At 44.5% G+C, this 18629-nt stretch overlaps 1 protein-coding gene across 4 annotated transcripts in view; it reads left to right on the top strand.

Annotated features, from left to right (window-relative positions):
* The window catches only part of SLC16A2 (solute carrier family 16 member 2), a 173872-nt gene that overhangs the window by 107245 nt on the left and 47998 nt on the right, over positions 1–18629 (top strand). The window contains exon 1 of one of the 4 annotated variants that reach the window (XM_061599110.1): positions 1458–1578. The exons of the other annotated variants lie outside the window; for them this stretch is intronic. Within the exon in view, the coding sequence (XP_061455094.1) occupies positions 1531–1578 (48 nt within the window). The 5' untranslated portion in view covers positions 1458–1530. Of the gene's footprint in view, positions 1–1457; positions 1579–18629 lie in introns of those variants that run through there. 4 annotated transcript variants of the gene reach the window in all.

Raw genomic sequence — 18629 nt, 5'->3', positions numbered from 1 at the left:
GAGACAGAGTCAAGTCTCCATCCAAGAGCCAATAAAAATATGTCTGAGTGTAGTGTTCCATGGATGCTTTTTTTATTTGAAAATAATCTTTTGGGAGAGGACAGATCCTTTTTGTGACTGTGCAGAGCCATTTCCTCCCTCCTTTGCTGTTGCTTCAGCCACCATTCCACCCCCCCCCCCGTTTAGTTACTTCTTTAGTGATTCTAACCAATCAGGGATTTATGTATTGGATATGATGTCACAATGCTATGTAGCAAGTTGGATTTGGCTACTTGCTGCCATTACTAAGGACAATTTAAATCCATTTGACGTGAGGACAATGCTTCCTATGCAGGACACATAGGGTGGGTTATTCTAGCCACCCTGGATTACAAACAATCAGGGATGACAACACACACACTTATGCATCTCTTGAATGATCCCAAAATTGGTTCAAATTCCCCCCCCCCCATTTTCACACTGAAATGATAAAAGATATGGGATCTATGTATTCTTTATTCCTGGGATGGGAAAGCAATAGGGGTCATTTTCTCACACACACTAAAAAATATAGGCTTTTAAAACTTTCTGAAAATCCTGCTACACAGGCCCTGCCTCTGTGCTTGAATTAAGAGCAGAAACATCAGAGGTACTATAGCAGAAACCAAACTGCTGTGACCTTGAGTCTGTGTATGCATTCAAAGTCCTTGAGCCGAGACTTTGCAAACCCAAAGCAGCCAACCTCTCCATTGCAAACCTTAGCATTACCAAGAGGTGCTTGTAGGACCAACCATGTGAGTTCAGCCTGTGTCTGTCAGAGCCGAGTGTCCAGGAGCTGACATGTTTTCTTTAAAACAAAATGTAATCCTTGAACAAAGCCCAGAGAGGGGAACCAACCGCATTTTGTTGTTGTGAAAACTTTCTCTCCCCCCCCCCCATCACTGCAAGGGCTGGTCAGACTCTTTGTGAAGGCTGTGAATGTGAGGCTCATTTGACCTTGTAGCAAACGGTTTCCACAACAGTTATTTCCATGCACATTATACTGTATCTTGGTATGCCTTGTTAAATCTTCTGATCTTCTAATTCCAGTGCTAGCAATAGGGCTTTTTTCACCGGCCTTTGCTACGCTGAAACCTATTTCTCTTCAAAATTCCTCTTCCGCTGTGATGTCCGGCCATCTGCTCCGCGTTACCACCTCGCTTCTTTGCCCTCTGCGTAGGAAAGATTTCCTAGGCGCTCATTAGGCTTTGCGGGGAGCGGAAGCTACAGAATGGGTAAACAGCCCGAGGCTCGTCCAGATGGTCCTCTGTTTGTGCTGCAACAGGGCTCCTCTTCCCCATCGTCCAAACTGGTGGGAATGCATCAGCGCGTTGCCATAGGCGACACCGACCAACCCATGACCGGCAGGGATCTGCGTGGGTGGGTGTGGCTAGTTTCCCATGCTTGCTAAGGGCCTGTGTCGGCGGAGGGAAGGAACCGGACAAGTGGGTACCAAATCCACTTGAGCTGGTTCAGCCAGGTCGGCAGTGAAAAAGGGGCCCGACTGCCTGAATGCAAAGTTCCCTGCCTTCCCAGCCTCAACGGTTTTGTTTTTACATTGTGAGTTGCTGTGGGGGGAAAAAGTGACAAAATCATAATACCACCACCAAACCCCAAAATAACAGTAACTGGAAAAGTTAGGGTTTGAACCCAGGAACTTCTGCATGTGCTTTGTCTGCTAAGGTGCAACCTTTTCTCCTCTCTATTCTTCAGCCAAGTTGTCTGCCTCTTAAAATGTATATATTTCAAGGGCCATGTGCTCATTTTTGTAGAAATCATTCACTTTTATATTTAAAAATATGGAAGACTTGCAACCCTCTCGAGATTGGGAGTAGTGCTTTTGAGTTCGTCTGAGTCCTACTCAGCGTAGACCCACTGAAGTTAATGAACCTAACTTGTGTGCCTAAAGTCTGTGTCTGTGTTGGAATTGCTTTTTAATATGTTTTTAAACCTTTTTTAAAAAAACAACTATGTTTTTAACCTTTTTTAAAGATATTTTGAAAGTTTTTTTAAAAAAATGTTTTTAAACATGTTTTGCTTTAATGTATTTTAAAGTCTGTTTTTATGATGTTTTAAAGTGTTTTAGTGCTTTTGTTTGCCACCCTGGGCTCCTGCTGGGAGGAAGGGCGGGATATAAATCAGATAATTAATAAATAAGTCAGTCATGTTGATTTAATGCCAGTGGGCTACTCTAAGTAGGACTAGCATTGGACGCCACCCTTTATTTTTATTTTTGTATCGATATCTAGCTTTTCTTCCAAAAGTGGAAGCTGGTGTTAGAACGACATAAATTGTTCTTCATTAATTATCCAAAGGCTATGCTTTCTGAGAGCGTAAGCTTAACTCCTTGCATAATGTAGAGCCAGTTATTCTTGGGACCTTTATTACAGCTGATATTATGAACGTCAAATATTTATTTTTACAGTATTACCAATATGCTTGCAATGCTGTCTCACGTAAGGATTGGCAGATTGCTAAAAAGGAAGGACAAGTTTCGAATCTGGGAGTTGTGGTATCTGGATCCTTTGAGAGCACTGCTTCCTTTGTTTTAATTTAAAAAAAGAACAGTAAGACAGTAGTGTAAGGAATCTTATTGGACTGGATGATTCCCAGGCTTCCTGAATTCAGACTTGTTATAACAGGCTGATCTGTGAGCTGGAAGAGCCCAGCATGAGTGTCTGAACTCCAGAAAGAGGCCAGTGATGTTTTGGTCCCCAAAGAAAAGGCCCTTTCAAATTCCTTTCAAAAGGCAGCTGATGTGGTTCTCTGCCCCCTTGGTTTTTAATCCAAGGTGGTGTAATGGTTAAAGTGTTGGACTAGGACCTGGGAGATCAGGGTTCAAATCCCCACTCAGCCATGAAGCTCATTGGGTGACCTTAGGCTAGTCAAAACCTTGTGGCCTCACAGAGTCATTGTGAGGATAAAATCGGGCAGGGCAGAGCAGTGTACACCACCTTGAACTCTTTGGAGGAAAGGTTGGGTATAAATGCAGCAGTACAACAACCCTGTGAAGTAGCTTAGGCTGCTAAATGGTGACCGACCCAAGGTCACCCAGCACCACCATGTTGAAAAGCTGTACAGTAGGGCCCCGCTTCCCGGCGTTCTGCTAATGCGGCGACTTTCCTCCCCTCTTTTAAAGCCGCTTTTGCTGCTTTTGCGGCATTTTTGTGTCATTTTCGCACGATGTGCCCCATTAAAGTTGATGGAGTTCCACTTTACGGCGATTTCCGCTTTATGGCGGGGGTCCAGAACGGAACCCGCCATATAAGCGCTGGGGCCCTACTGTACAACAGAGCTCCGCCGGAACAGAAGTAGACCTGTTGGCAAAGCTGTCTTCCGCCTGTTGTGTGGTATGTTTGAAGGCCGTAGAATAAAAGGCTTCTCTTCACATTTGCTCTGGATGATGGAGCATGGGTTGTGAGTCCAGCTTCAAATCTATCCAGTTAGGCTGCTGTCCTTGCCTTAGTGGCCTTATGATCTGGTGCATATTTTGTGCTGTGCACATTGATCGTAGATGGTGTAGAGGCGGCATGCTTGATAGTCTGACAGATGCAACAGATTCTTTGCAGGCTGAAAATCCTATGTTCAGTCCCTGACACGTTTAGTTAAAAGGATTTTGGGGAGCTTGGCTAGGAAAGAGACGTGTACACCCACCGCCTGGGACCCCAAAGAGCCTTTGCCAGTAAGACTGTAGGAACATAAGAAGAGCTTGCCGGATCAGGCCAGTGGCCCATCTAGTCCCGCATCCTGTTCTCACAGTGGCCAACCAGATGCCCAGTATGGGAAGCCTGCAAGCAGGACCGGAGCATAAAGACCATTCTCCTCCTGTGGTTTCAGCAACTGGTATTCAGAAGAAGCATTCTACCTGCGAACTTGGAAGCAGAACATACCTGTTGTTGCTAGTAGCCTTGTCTATGTATTTGCTTTAAGTCATCCAAGCTGGTGGCCATCACTGCCTCTTGTGGGAGCGAATCCCATAGTTGAACAGTGCGCTGCGTGACAAAGTCCTTTCTTTTCTCTGTCCTGAATCTTCCAACATTCAGCTTCGTTGAACGTCCACGAGGTCTAAGTGTTAAGTGAGAGGGAGAAAAACTTTTTTCTATCCACTTTCTCAATGCCATGCTTAATTTTATACATATCTATCATGTTGCCTCTGACTCGCCTTTTCTCCAAACTGAAAAGCCCCAAATGCTGCAACCTTTGCTCATAGGGGAGTCGCTTCATCCCCTTGATCATTCTGGTTGCCCTTTTCTGAACTTTTTCCAACCCTACAATATCCTTTTTGTGACCTGAGGCAACCAGAACTGTACACAGTATTCCAAATGCGGCCACACCATAGATTAATATAATGGCATTATGATATCAACAGTTTTATTTTCAATACTTTTCCTAATTATTGCTAGCATGGAATTTGCCTTTTTCACAGCTGCCATGCACCCGGTCGACATATTCATCGAGCTATCTACTACAACCGCAAGGTCTTGTTCCTGGTCAGTCACCCCTACTTCAAAACCCATGGGCGTATATGTGAAATTAAGATTTTTTGCTCTGTTATGCATCACTTTACACTTGTTTACATTGAATTGCATTTGCCATTCTACCACCCATTCAGTCAGTTTGGAGAGGTCCTTCTGGAGCTCTTTGCAATCCCTTTTTGTTTTCACAGACCCCGAACAATTTAGTATCATCAGCAAACTTGGCCGCCTCACTGCTCACCCCTAACTCTAGATTGTTTATGAACCAGTTAAAAAGCACAGGAGGTCCCAATACCGATCCTTGGGGGACTCCCCTTTCTACATCCCTCCATTGGGAGAACTGCCCATTTATTCCTACTCTCCGCTTTCTGTTTCCTAGGCAACTAGAACTGTACACATTATTCCAAATGCGGGCGCACTATAGATTTATTCAATGCCATTATGATATCAGCAGCTTCATTTTCAGTTCCTTTCCTAATGATCCCTAGCGTGGAATTTGCCTTTTTTTCCCCACAGCTGCCAACAGATAGATAGTCAGAGGGTGGCTGGACTAGTGGTCTGACTCCGTAACCAGGTGCCTATGTTGAAAAGTGGGGGGGGCAGGCTGCACAACCCCTTGTCTGTTAGGAGGTATCTCTGGTTGTTTGCCAGGGTATCTCTACTTGGTCTGAAAGTCATCCCATTCAGGAGAAGAGAGAAGATCCAAGCCAGCCACCTAACTGGTCCACCTAGCTAGTACAATCTGCTGCTGCTGCTGCCAATGACTCTCCAAGGCAGCCTTCCTCCAAGTGTTTTTGGCTCCCGTCAGCCCCATCCAACACAAGGCTAGTGGGAGTGAAGCAGTGCTGGCTAGGGCTGGTAAGAATTGTCAAAGCATCTGGAGGGCGCCAGGCTGGGAAAGGCTGCTCCGAGGTGTCGGGACAGGGAGGTGTCTTTCCCAGCCAACTGAATCCTGGAAGCTTGCCAGAGTTCCTTTTTCTCCCACAGCCTCTCTGGGATGCCCTCCCTGTCAGCCTTTTGTGGCTGGTGCTCCCAGGCTCTTCTCGCTGCTCTCCTTAATGGACATTTTCCTGTTGGTGTTCTTATCTGCTATGAGCAGCCCATCTCCTCTGGTCTCCCAGCCCTGGTCCTTCACAGTTCTCAAGGCATTCCGAGTGTTGCACCCCCAAGTGACTCCAGCTTTGGCTGACGTTTCAGCTGAGCTCTTGATATTTAATGTTCTGCCTTAATGAGGGGAAGGTATCCTGTGGGCTTCTATCCTGCTGAAGACAATATGTAAGTGGGATCCCCTGAGATGGGCCAGCCCGGAGAGAGTTTTGGATGTCCAAAACAGGAAGAGCTGCTGTGGATTCAAAGCTGACGCTTTGCAGGAGCTGATGTTTGGAGAGAGGCGGATGTCGTCCCCTTGGGGTGGCCCCTGCTGTCCTCAGCAAAGACTCTCAGTTCCATTCCGAAAGAAATAATAAACCCTTGAGGTCGGGCCCTGTGGGCCCCAGTGTCTTCAGAGAGCCAGCTGCCAGGGCTGCAGGAGGGGCGAAGAAAGCAAACTGTTTTAGAAAAGCGAGTCCCGCTGTCAGTGCTTGGTTGCTGAGAAAGGTGGTTGCATCCTGCACAAGAGGTGGCATGAGTGGCAAGCAAAGCATGCTGCAAAAATAAAGTGTGGTCCTCGATGGCTGTAGGGCAACGTAAGCTGCGTTAAGGCAGATCCTTCCCAAACTGTGTGCTAGATGACTCTCCCCACTGTGTTTGTGGGTTTGGCCAGGCAGCAGCACAGAGAGGTGAGCAAGGTGAACCAACACTCTGATGGGGAGCTTCCACACCACGGCAATTTAGCGTGGACTTGGTGCTGCTGAAGCATGAATGTTCTGTGCAGCGTTCATGCAATGTCATCCTCATCAAAGGCCCCATACATCTAAAGCAGTACCATACCATTTTTAACAGTCATGGCTTCCCCCCAAAAATCCTGGGAACTGTCAGTTTGTTTAGGGTGCTGAGAGTTCTTAGGAGCTACAATTCCCAGAGTTCCCTGGAAAGAGGGATTGACTGTTAAACCGCTCTGAGAATTGGCATTCTGTGAGGGGCATAGAGGTCTACTGACATCTCTCAGTGCCCTTAACAAACTACAGTTCCCAGGACATTTTGGGGGAAGCCAGGACTGTTAAAGAGGCATGATAGTGCTTTACATGTATAGTGCAGATGGGCCCAAAATGCCGCCCCATATTATTTTCTCATTTAATCCGGATTTACCATTTCCATGGAAAATCGGATTTAAAAAACCCCGAACACCATGGAAAAAGTAAATCCGGATTAAATGGGTATTTGCGCAGCGTATGGGGTGGCATTTTGACAAGATGACGTTGTGTGTGGTCACGACAAAAAACGTTAAAACTTGCAAACGTAAAAGTAATAGTTGTGGTTCACAGGCTAGTGCAGGGGTAGCTAACATGGCACCCTCCATATGTTGTTGGACCAGAACTCTGGTTCTGCAGATTGCTGCAGGGATGAGACTGTGCTGGGACCATCGGGGGCAGGTTTTTCCACCTGCCTTGCCCCCTCATCCCTGCTGTTAGTGCCATTTTTCTGGGTAGTCTCCTTTACCAGGAAGATGAGTGCTTTTGGTGTTTAGCCGTTGTTGCTTTTTAGAAATGCTAGGATTTTGTTGGCTTGAATTTTTGTAAATTGTATTGTTTTTATTTGTATTTTGTATTTGTGTTTTTCTATTTGTGTGTAAGCCACCTTGGGGCCCTTTTTGGCCAAAAGGCGGCCTATAAATTAACCATAACATAACATAATTCCCATCAGCCCCAGCCAGCATGGCCAATGGTCAGGGATGATGGGAATTGGAGTCCAGAACACCTGGAGATCACCAGATTGAGAAAGGCTGGAGCAGAGTAATGAAGCATGCCTTGAAGCAACTTTATGTTCCAGCGCCTCTAAGGCAAACTTATGCAACAACCTCTAGGCCTTTGGAACTGCTTGGGGTCTTGTGACTTTAGGCAAGTCCTCAAATGGAAACAAAAAAGCAGGGAGGGAAGTACCCAAAAACTCTCCAACCAAAGAAAGGTGCTAAACCAGCAAAGAGCAGAGAGTAAAAAATAAGAATTTTTTATTGCAGCTGCAGTAAAACTACCACTGCTCTGTGGAAATATTCCTAAATTATAAACTCCATCATTACAATGGGCAGCATTGAGTCCACAATAAACTATCATGCTGAAGCACTTGCAGCCTTCTACGTTCCAAAAACCCACTCTGGAAGGAGTGCTTTGATCTGAGGCCCTCCCTCACAGCTGCGATGTTGGATGCCAGAGTCTAGATTGTTGTGTATTTTAAATGGGCCTTTAAGACCTGTTTCTTAACCATGGCCTTTAGTCATGAATTTGATCCGAGTTGCAGAATGAGTATCTTTGCATGGTTTTGGTAATTTTATGTGGAAGAGTCTTGGTCCTTTTGGTATTTAGGAATGCTTTGAAATACTGTTTTGGGATTTTTGTGGTCTTTTATATGGCACTAGATTGTATTTTATTGTATGTTCGGCATGTGACTTGCAAACCTCTTTGGGAGGGGGGATTTCGTTTGAAAAGTGGTATACAAATGTATTCAATAAAGTAAAATAAACCTGGAAACCTCCAGGGGCCCACCAATCAGCCAGCTGAGAGGTACTCCCACTCTGGGGTTATAATATGCCCAGCGTGGCAAAATTTATCTCTTTTGTTGTTGTTGGACTCGTGCTCTGTTTTTCTTTCCTCACAATAAACAGAAGCGGCTTTTGCATTCAATAAAACGCAACAGAAACAATATAGGTGTCTTTTCTAACACATCTGAAAGTGCATTGACAGACATTGTTGGGAGCGCTGATCTTCCCTGTCAACCTTCCGCTTGCCGTAGCAGCCAGCTCTGCATGCTTAAGAGTAGACTTCTTGAGCGGAAGTGCCCGAGCCAGTAAGAGCTCTTTCTCAGAGCCAGGCTTGGGCAAAATCTAGTCTTGGGGAAGGCTTACCTTAGGCGGCTGACGCCTGAAGGGCAGCAGGCAGAAGATACTGTTGGCCATGCCAAGGTAGAAGGCCACACTCGTGGCATCTATTCCAGTTCCAAGGCCAGTTCACTCTGGCAGGGGCCAATGTTGCACACACCTATTCCCTTCTGTGCCTGAAGAGGCCTCTTGAAGCCTGAGCAAATACAGCTCACTGGACAATGCTCAGTGGCAGATGGTGGCTCCATGTCAGTGGGGCAGTGGAATCCGCTCCGGGTTTTAGTCCAAACGCTGTTCTAGGTGCTGAAATCACCTTGGACAGCTCCTTGAAAGTTCAGACTAAAACCCAGAGTGGATCCCGCTGACATGGAGCAACCAGCAGCCACTGGCTACACTCCATTCTTAGGTCTTGAGGTTCCCAGTCTGAACTCTACTCTGTGACAACCTTGCAGACTTAGAGTCAGATCACTGCCCATCTAGTTTAGTGTTCTCTGCTGGCAGCAGCTCTCCAGGGTTTCAGGCAGAGGACATTCCCAGCCCTACATTTGGACTCCAGGCCTGAGATTCTCCATCCCTGCTCTAACATTTCAACAGTGTAGAAGCAGTTGTAAAGTGGAAGTGGGAAAGGGAGAGAGAGGAGGGAAATGTTAATGATGTGCTTCACAACTGAAATAATGTACTTGGCTGAATGAGGCCCCTCGTAAGACATCAGAAGAGCTTGGCTGCTGGGTCAGGACAAAGGGGGTCCATCTAGCCCAGCATCCTGTGCTCACACTGGCCAGTCAGATGCCTCTGGGAAGCCTGCAAGCAGGATAGGCTGGAGCATTGGGCTTGAAACAACAGAATGAAATTCAACATGGATAAATGCAAAGTTCTACACTCAGGAAAAAGAAACCAAATGCACAGTTATAAGATGGGGGATACTTGGCTCAGCAGTACGACATGTGAGAAGGATCTTGGAATTGTCGTTGATCGCAAGCTGAATATGAGTCAACAGTGTGATGTGGCTGCAAAAAAGGCAAATGCTATATTAGGCTGCATTAACAGAAGTATAGTTTCCAAATAGCATGAAGTATTAGTTCCCCTCTAAGGATGGATGATCAGGGGACTGGAAACAAAGCCCTATGAGGAGAGACTGAAAGAACTGGGCATGTTTAGCCTTGAGAAGAGAAGACTGAGGGAAGATACGATAGCACTCTTCAAGTACATGAAAGGCTGTCATACAGAGGAGGGCCGAGATCTCTTCTCGATCGTCACAGAGTGCAGGACACGGAATAATGGGCTCAAGTTGCAGGAAGCCAGATTTTGACTGGACATCAGGAAAAACTTCCTAACTGTTAGAGCCATATGACAATGGAACCAATGACCTAGAGAGGTAATGGGCTCTCCAACACTGGAGGCATTCAAGAGGCAGCTGGACAGCCATCTGTCGGGAATGCTTTGATTTGGATTCCTGCATTGAGCAGGGGGTTGGACTTGATGGCCTTATCAACTCTACTGTTCTATGATTCTATGAGGACACGAGCATATCTGCCCCTCTGCTGTTCCCAGCAACTGGTATTCAAAGGCATATCACCTCTGAGAGTGGAAGGAGACCATTGCCATTGTGACTAGTAGCCATTGAAAGTCCATGATTCTGCGTTTTCCTCTTGAAAGCCATCCAAGATGGAGGTCGTTGCTGCTTCTTGTGGGAACAGATTCCAGACTTTAACTGTGCGCTGAGTAAAGAAGTACTTCCTTTTGTCTGTCCTGAATCTTCCAACATTCAGCTTCGTTGGATGTTCAGAAGTTCTAGTTTTATGAGAGAGGGAGAAAAACTTTTCCCTCTCCAGTTTCTCCACACCATGCATAATTTTATACAACTGTATAATCTCACCTCTTATTCACCTTTTCTCTAAACTAAAAAGCCCCAAATGCTCCAACTTGTCATAGCCCCTTGATCATTTCGGTTACCATGAAGTCCAGAGTTGGCCATGGATCTCCAGGGTCTTGGCAGAGGTCCTTTCCAGCCCTACATGGAGATGTCTAGGATTGCACCTAGGACTTGCTGCTAACGTGTTGCAGCACTGAGCAACAGCATGAGCCTAGCTCCTAGTTTTTTGCAGCACAGGTGGAAAGATTTGCAAACAGAATGTCAACAAATGAGGGCAGTGAAACTTAATAAAATGGGACAAGGGGCAACAGTGTTGATGTAAAACCTCACTCAGGAAAATGTGAAAGGCATCAATTTCACAGGACAGAAACAACATCTTGCTTAGCTCAGCCACAACGGCTTGGAAAGTCCATGAGGGGATTGTGACCCCAACAGACAATACAGTTTCTTAGCAGCAAGGGAAATGTTTATTTCCAGAAGAATAAATTTTCTTACGGACAACGTTTCTTATGTAGCGCCTACCTTGTGTGGCAATGCATTCAGTAAGATAGCCCGTCAATATTCCCGAGAGACATTTGGGGTCACAGCTGACCCGGTCTGGATTTGAAACATGAAACTGTAGGCAAAGGGTCCTTTTTCTATCCAGCCTCAAGTCATCCAGTTTCTTTAAGAAGCATCTCAGATTTAATACGTTCTCCTCAATATCAGTATCTTCAGGATTCTCTTTCTTCTTAAGTCTTGACAGCAGGAGAAAAATGAGCTTAGTCTGCTTGTGATGAGTCAAATTTTGTGCCAACAAAACTTTTGATCTGTGCTAGACATAAATCATGAATCCAAGCAGTAGTAGATCAGTGTGTTTTGAGAAAGTCATTCTTTATCAGGCTGTCTCATGAAAGCAATTATGATTAACAATAGGAATTGGGTTTCTTTTTCCTGTTGGCAGACACACCTGCACACAATTAACAATATTTACACATTTAACAGTTAATCTTCAGACATTAAAATGTGCATTAACAAATCCTAATTATGCAAACCAGTAAAATGTTATCATTTTTCTTATTTTGTATAACTTTTTAATGACTTGTTTTGAATTCAATACTTGATGCACATGTGGTTTTATATGAACTTTTGTGTAATCTATAGGTAAATCAAACATCTTTTGACATGAATGAAAAAGAGCAGACTGCAACTGCTGTAAACAAAAGGCTATGTTTCTGTTTGTCAGACTTGCCACGCTGTCTTTTAATCAAAATTTCAGAATGCAGTTGTCGTGAAGCTAGCACTGTAAGCATGTTTATGAAGGAGGAGTGTAGTGTAGTGTTTAGGGTGTCAGGCTAGCACTGGGGGGAGCTGGGTTCAAATCCTCATTCAACCATGAAGCTCACTGGGTGATTTGGATCAGTTGCTAACCTACTTCACAGGGTTGTTGTGAAGACTAATGTTTTGGGAGGAGCATTTCTGCCTGGTTTGGCTCTTTCGAAGGAAAGGTGAGATATAATAATAATAAAACCGCTATATTTAAAACAAAAAGGAGGTAAGGGTGGCAGACAAATGATAAAACACTAAAAACATCTTTAAAACATTTTTAAAACAAAACCATCTTTTAAAAAATATTTAAAAACATATTAAAAACAATTCGAGCACAGATGCAGACTGGGATAAGGTCTCCACTTAAAAGGCTTGTTGAAAGAGGAAAGCCTTTGGTAGGTGCCAAAACGTCAACAGAGACGGCGCCTGCCTAACATTTAAGGGGAGGGAATTTCAAAGGGTTGGTGCCACAACACTAAAGGCCCAATTCCTATGTTGTGCGGAATGGACCTTCTGATGAGATGGTATCTGCAGGAGGCCCTCACCTGCAGAGTGCAGTGATCAACTGGGTATTTCAGATATCCTGGTCCCAAGCCAAATAGAGCTTTACACACCAAAACCAGCACCTTAAACCTAACCTGGTATTAAAAAATAAAAATAAGAACTTAAGAAGAGCCTGCTGGATCCAGCCAGTGGCCCATCTAGTCCAGCATTCTGTTTTTACAGTGACCAACCAGATGCCCATTATGGGAAGCCCCTTAGCAGGACCTGAGTCCAGAAGCACTCTCCCTTATTGTGATTCCCAGCAAATGGCATTCAGAAGCATACCGCCTTGGACAGTGGAGGTGAAACATAGCCATTGTGGCTAGTAGCCATTGGTAGCCTTATCCTACATACATTTGTTAATTATCTTCCCCACAGCCCAACATTTATTGCATAATTGTGCAATTTCAATAATAAACGCAAAGTGAAAGAGAAAAAAAATTGAAATCCAAAAGTGTAAACAAGTTATACAACCATTCAACCTAAGCCATCACTACAAAAACAAACTTTAATCATACTTCAGCTCTGTGGCATTCATAATTCAAGTGTAATTCTCTTTTAATAAATGATATCTTGTGTTGAAATCAATGGGATCAGCTGTCATATTAATATGTCTAGTAGTTTCACCATCTCTCCACCCTTGGAGAGTGGAAAGTTGTTTCTGACTTCCAGCCATATCTGCCAGTGGCAAGATAAATTTGAAAACACTCAGGATTCAACCAAGAGTAATATTCACAATGGCACATCAAAATTTCTATCTGATCTGCACCCCTGCATGTGCCAAACTTTCTCTTTATCTGCCTTATCACCAGCCACCATCTCGAGAGCAAGCCAACGTCACAACTGATGCCTTCCCCCTATATCTGCCATGGGCTCAGATGGTGAAAGTCAGCCATTTGTTTCTTTTGAAAAGGAACAGACAATTTTTCCTTGAACAAGTGAGGGTTGTTAATTAGCATGTGGGACTGCCTTCAAGTTGATTCCGACTTATGGCTACCCTATGAATAGGGTTTTCATGGTAAGCAGTATTCAGAGGAGGGTTACGATTGCCTCCCTCTGAGGCTAGTCCTCCCCAACTGGTTAGGGCCTGCTCAGCTTGCCACAGCTAAAAATGTTATTTATTTATTTATCTATCTATTTATTTATTTATTAAATTTATTAGTCACCCATCTGGCTGGCTGTCCAGCCACTCTGGGCGACGTACAAAATAAAAACATGCAAATACATAAAAACATTAAAAATCTCAACAATAATAATAAAACCTAACCCACCCCAAAAGCCTGCCTGAAGAGCCAGGTCTTCAAGGCCCGGCGGAAGCTCATCATAGAGGGGGCATGGCGGAGATCATTTGGGAGGGAGTTCCACAGAGTGGGTGCCACAATTGAAAAAGCCCTCTCCCTAGTCCTCACCAGTCTAGCTGTTTTAACTGGTGGGATAGAGAGAAGGCCTTTTGAGGCTGATCTTGTTGGGCGGCATCCCTGATGATGTTGGAGGCGCTCCTACAGATAGACTGGGCCGAAACCGTATAGGGTTTTAAAGGTCAGAACCAACACCTTGAATTGGGCCCGGAAAACAGCTGGTAACCAGTGCAACTCCTTCAGCACTGGAGTGATGTGATCTCGCCAGCGGCTGCCTTTAATCAGGCGAGCCGCCGCATTCTGTACCAATTGCAGCTTCCGGACTGTTTTCAAGGGTAACCCCACGTAGAGCGCGTTACAGTAGTCTAGGCGAGAGGAGACCAGGGCATGTACCACAGATGGAGTTGATACAGCGCCGCCCAGCTCACAGCCAAGACCTGAGCCTCCATAGACAGCTGGGAGTCAAGAATGACCCCCAGGCTGCAGACCTGGTCTTTCAGGGGCAATTGTACCCCATTGAGCACCAGGTCAACATCCCCCAACCTTTCCTTGTCTCCCACAAACAGTACCTCAGTTTTGTCAGGGTTCAGCTTCAGCTTATTCCTTCCCATCCATCCACTCACCGACTCCAGGCACTTGGACAGGGTTTCTACAACCAACCTCGGTGAAGATTTGAATAAGAGATAGAGCTGCGTGTCATCCGCATACTGGTGACACTGCAGCCCAAATCTTCTGATGATAGCCCCCAGCGGCTTTATATAGATGTTGAACAGCATTGGGGAGAGGATGGAGCCCTGTGGCACCCCACAAGTGAGAGGCCAAGGATCCGAAACCTCATCCCCCAATGCCACTCCCTGGTACCTACCAGAGAGGAAGGAATGGAACCACTGCAATACAGTGCCCCCTATGCCTAACCTCTTCAGGTGGTCCAGAAGGATACAGTGGACAAGCCAGCCCCTTCCTTGTCTTCAACTGCCAGCTGGGGGGCAACTGGGCTCCTTGGGACTATGCAGCTTGCCCACGGCTGCACAGGTGGCCGGGCACGTAACCCCTGAGCCACTCCCTGTGGGGGTGATCTTTAGCTGGCCCTTGACACCCAGGAGACATGAGTGGGGATTTGAATTCACAGACTCTGGACTCCCAGCAAGGCTCTCCTTCCCACTGTGCTATACCAGCTGTGAGAGCCCTCCATTTTAAGTTTCATTGCCTGAAAAACCTGTTTTGGTCAAGCAGGGCCCAGCAAAGTGCAGGTCCAGAGCCACGCTTAAAGGGCCACTGTTGGACTAGGTACAAAATGTGGCAGCGCGACTGCTCTCTGGGTTGGTATCACCAACACATCACCTGCTGCTGAAAGAATTGCACTGGCTGCCCATTTGCTACTGGGCCAAGTTCAAAGTTCTAGTTCTGGTGTACAAAGCCCTATACAGCTCGGGACCGGGATAGCTGAAAGACCATTTTATTTATTTATTTATTACATTTATACCCCGCCTTTCTTTTCATGATAGAAACCCAAGGCAGCTTACATATGGTTCCCAGGCAGTCCTCCATCCAGGCACTAACCAGACCTGACCCTGCTTAGCTTCAGCTATATGTGCCGTCAGACCATAGTCTGGTCTATACCATAGCCTTATATAGCCAGTCAATCACTGCGCTCTGCAGGTGAGGGCCTCCTGCAGATACCATCTTATCAGGAGGTCCATTCGCACAACATAGGAAGGTGACCTTTAGTACCAACACTTTGGAATTTCTTCCCCTTAAATATTAGACAGGCACTATCTCGGTTATCTTTTCGGTGCCTACTGAAGACCTTCCTCTTTCAAGAAGCCTTTTAAGTAGAGACCTTATCCCAGTCTGCGTCTGTGCCGGAATTGCTTTTTAATATTTGTTAAACCTTTTCTTTTTAAAAAAGATGTTTAAGCTTTTTTTAAAAAAACTTTTGTTTTGTTTTAAAGTCCTGTTTTTAAGATGTTTTAAAGTGTTTTAGTGTTTTTGTTTGCCACCCTGAGCTCTTACTGGGAGGAGGGGGAGATATAAATTTTAATAAATAAATAAATAAATAAATCCCTTGCACCGGCTGCAGTGCTTCAATTTAGCCATATTGAACTCTGACTTCAATAGCAAACAAACCTCTCTGTGAAGGTCCCAGGATCAAAGAGCGGACGCCTTGAACTTTGACCAGAAAAATGAGTGTGCTGGAGAGAGAGTGAGGTGAACTGCAACTGTTGGCTGTACCGCTGTCCAGTAGGCCCACGTCCAGCTCCAAGTTTGTGCAGTGACAGCTGGTTAATCATATCCAAAAGACAAGAAAGGCCATTCAGATCATTGCTTTTTCCAGCCTAGGACTCGGAAGAAGCCGGAAGTCTGTCCTCATAGCATGTTGCCGACTCAAGCTGTTTTGCAACAGTAGACCAATCTGCAACGTTAATTATTAGGTGCCCATTTGACTCTGAGGCCTGTCCAACTTGGGTAATGAGGATTGCTGTTCTTACACAATTATGTGTTGTTGATCCAGCTTGCTGGGTCTTGAATGTAAGCAGTTCTCCTTTAATGCCATTAATCAAGTTATCAATTGAGCAAATGAGTATGGACAGATCAGTCTATTTCTGCTTCATATCTGTGTTGCCCGAGTTCATTCATAAGTGCATTCTGTCCAGTTACCCCAGTAATCTGTGAGTAGGGTGAGGGATTCGTATGTGTTCCCATATTTTTTTACTTCAATGTACACATTTCTATCTGTATTTTAATCATACAACAGGTATTTTAAAACACATTTTGGTCCTTTTCTTTTGAAGTTAGGAACTGTATCGCAACATTCAGAGATGTGAAACTTGTAGGATAATAACATTCTGATCCACACATTTGTTCAGGTGATGCGGATCAGGTCAATTTGCATCAGAATTCACAGAAACGGAATTTCTCAAACATTCTTAGATCTGCGTGAGCTTTCTTCCTTAAATAATTAGCTCCATTGACTTAACAGGACTGGCTTTACCAGCTGCATGGGAGCAGGATTCAGCACATTAGGGGCACCATTTTATGGAGGGCAGGAGGAAGCCATGTCATGCACAAGAGCATATGCAGGCGGGCAAGCCAACATGTGATTAATTACTTATTGGTTTCTGCTGACTCAAGGATAGATTTGTCTTCTCTAACATTACATGCTAAAGATTTTATATATTGACTACTGAAATGGGCGGTATAAATGTGCATATTTGGCTAAGATATATTTGGTTTAGGGATGGGTGAGAATTTTGATTCAGTTAACATTTCAAGCTGAATCTATTAAATCTGCACTTTCTGAAACAATACGAGAACCACAACGCAGCCAATCCGTCAAAATTTGCACGTATTTGAATTTTGTGATGCAGTTTGCCAAGCAAGCAATGTTTACAAAAATGCATCTATTAGGGGAAAGTGTGCACAAAAATAAATATATGAGTAAAAATAGCATGTAAAAATGCATTATATGATGAGGGATGGCTTGCAAAAATGTGTACATTAGTCAAAACTGACTACAAAAATATGTTTGTTGGGAGAAATTGCACTGAAATGCTGGGGAATTTTCATGGGATTTTTTTTTTTAGGAAAAATAGCAAATTGCTGAAGAAATGTGGTGAGCTGAATTTAAGACTGGCAAAATTAGAAACTGAGAGGACCAGAACAGACAGATCTTTCCATCGCTAATTTGGTTGTTGTTTTATTGTCCCCATTTATTTTGTTTTCTTTATTATCACATTTATAACCCGCCTTTCCTCCAAGGAGCTGAAGGGGATGTTCTCCTTCCTCTCTATTGGATCCTCACAACAACCCTGCGAGATAGGTTAGGCTGAAAGACAGTGGCTGGCCCAAAGTCACCTAGTGAACTTTATGGCTGAGCGAGGATTTGAACACTGATGTTCCAAGTCCTAGCCCAGCACTCTAAGCACTACGCCACACTGGCTTGTTTATGGATGTGTTATTTATGGATTTTGTTTTGATTATTAACTAAATTGTCAGATAATGCTTCATGTTGTTTGCCTTTCGCTATTGTGTTTGTTTTTGGATTATTCTGGCTGTTTTGGACTTCCTTTTGGATGGAAATGTGGGCTACAAATAAAATGAATGAATGATTTTTGAGGAGCATATAACAGTTCTCTCCGACTCACCCATTCTACACACTTGTTCTAAGGCTATTGTCGAAAACAACTGAATGGGACTGTGTACCAGGTGTGCATGCAAAAAGCACAAATCCATTTGCTTCCAAAAATGGTTTGACCATTGCTGTAAGCATCATGTAGTGTGTTTGTTTATTATTATTATTTTTTAAAAAGCAGGCCTGAAAAATACTCTTATGCTGCTTTTTTGTAAAATTGAGCAGGCCTTTGCACTTGCTGAATCTTGGCGTCACCCCACTGCAGTCTGAAATCCCTTCCTCCACCCCCAAGCATGTCAGCTTCACCATCTGGTGAACCACCTGTGCAGTTGCTTCGCCTCCTCTTTAGATTCACAGCGTGCCATGTCTCTAAAAACACTGTAGTTGTATCCAAATAGTAGCAGACTGATTCCTCTCTAAGGGTTTGTAAGTTAAGGCCTCTATTGAGCTGCTATAACAAAGCGGCTGAGAGACTGGGCTATGAAGTAGAAAGCCCAAGTTCAAATCTCACTCCTGCCAGGAATTCACTGTGGATTTGGGCAAGCCATCAATTTCTCAGTCACAATATTGGGATGATAATGCTGACCTATTTACAGGGTTGTTGTGAGTAGATTTGTTGCAAGGTTGTTAAGGGTTGCAACAAGATGCTTTGGACATAGATGTAAAGGATAGTATTCTCTTTTAGCCCTACTCAGAGTATATCCATTGACGTTAATTTAGGTTCATTAATTTCAGTGGGTCTCCTCTGAGTAGGACTTAGTTATGTTCAACCCAAATTATGATGTGTGATGGGTACCACACATTGCAACGTCCTCAGCGAGAGGACTAGAGATGGTTGTTTGTCAAGAGTTGAAAGGGTATGTGGTTGAACCATCCCTTCCCATTCCATGTTATACACACTGATTTCTTTTGCCCCGCTTTCATCCTGACCAAAAAAGCTTTACAGGAGTTT

The sequence above is a fragment of the Rhineura floridana genome, chromosome 16 (assembly GCF_030035675.1).
Source record: "Rhineura floridana isolate rRhiFlo1 chromosome 16, rRhiFlo1.hap2, whole genome shotgun sequence".
Taxonomy (NCBI): domain Eukaryota; kingdom Metazoa; phylum Chordata; class Lepidosauria; order Squamata; family Rhineuridae; genus Rhineura; species Rhineura floridana.
Note: the sequence above shows the minus strand (reverse complement) of the source record. Positions and strands in the feature narration are given on the sequence as shown.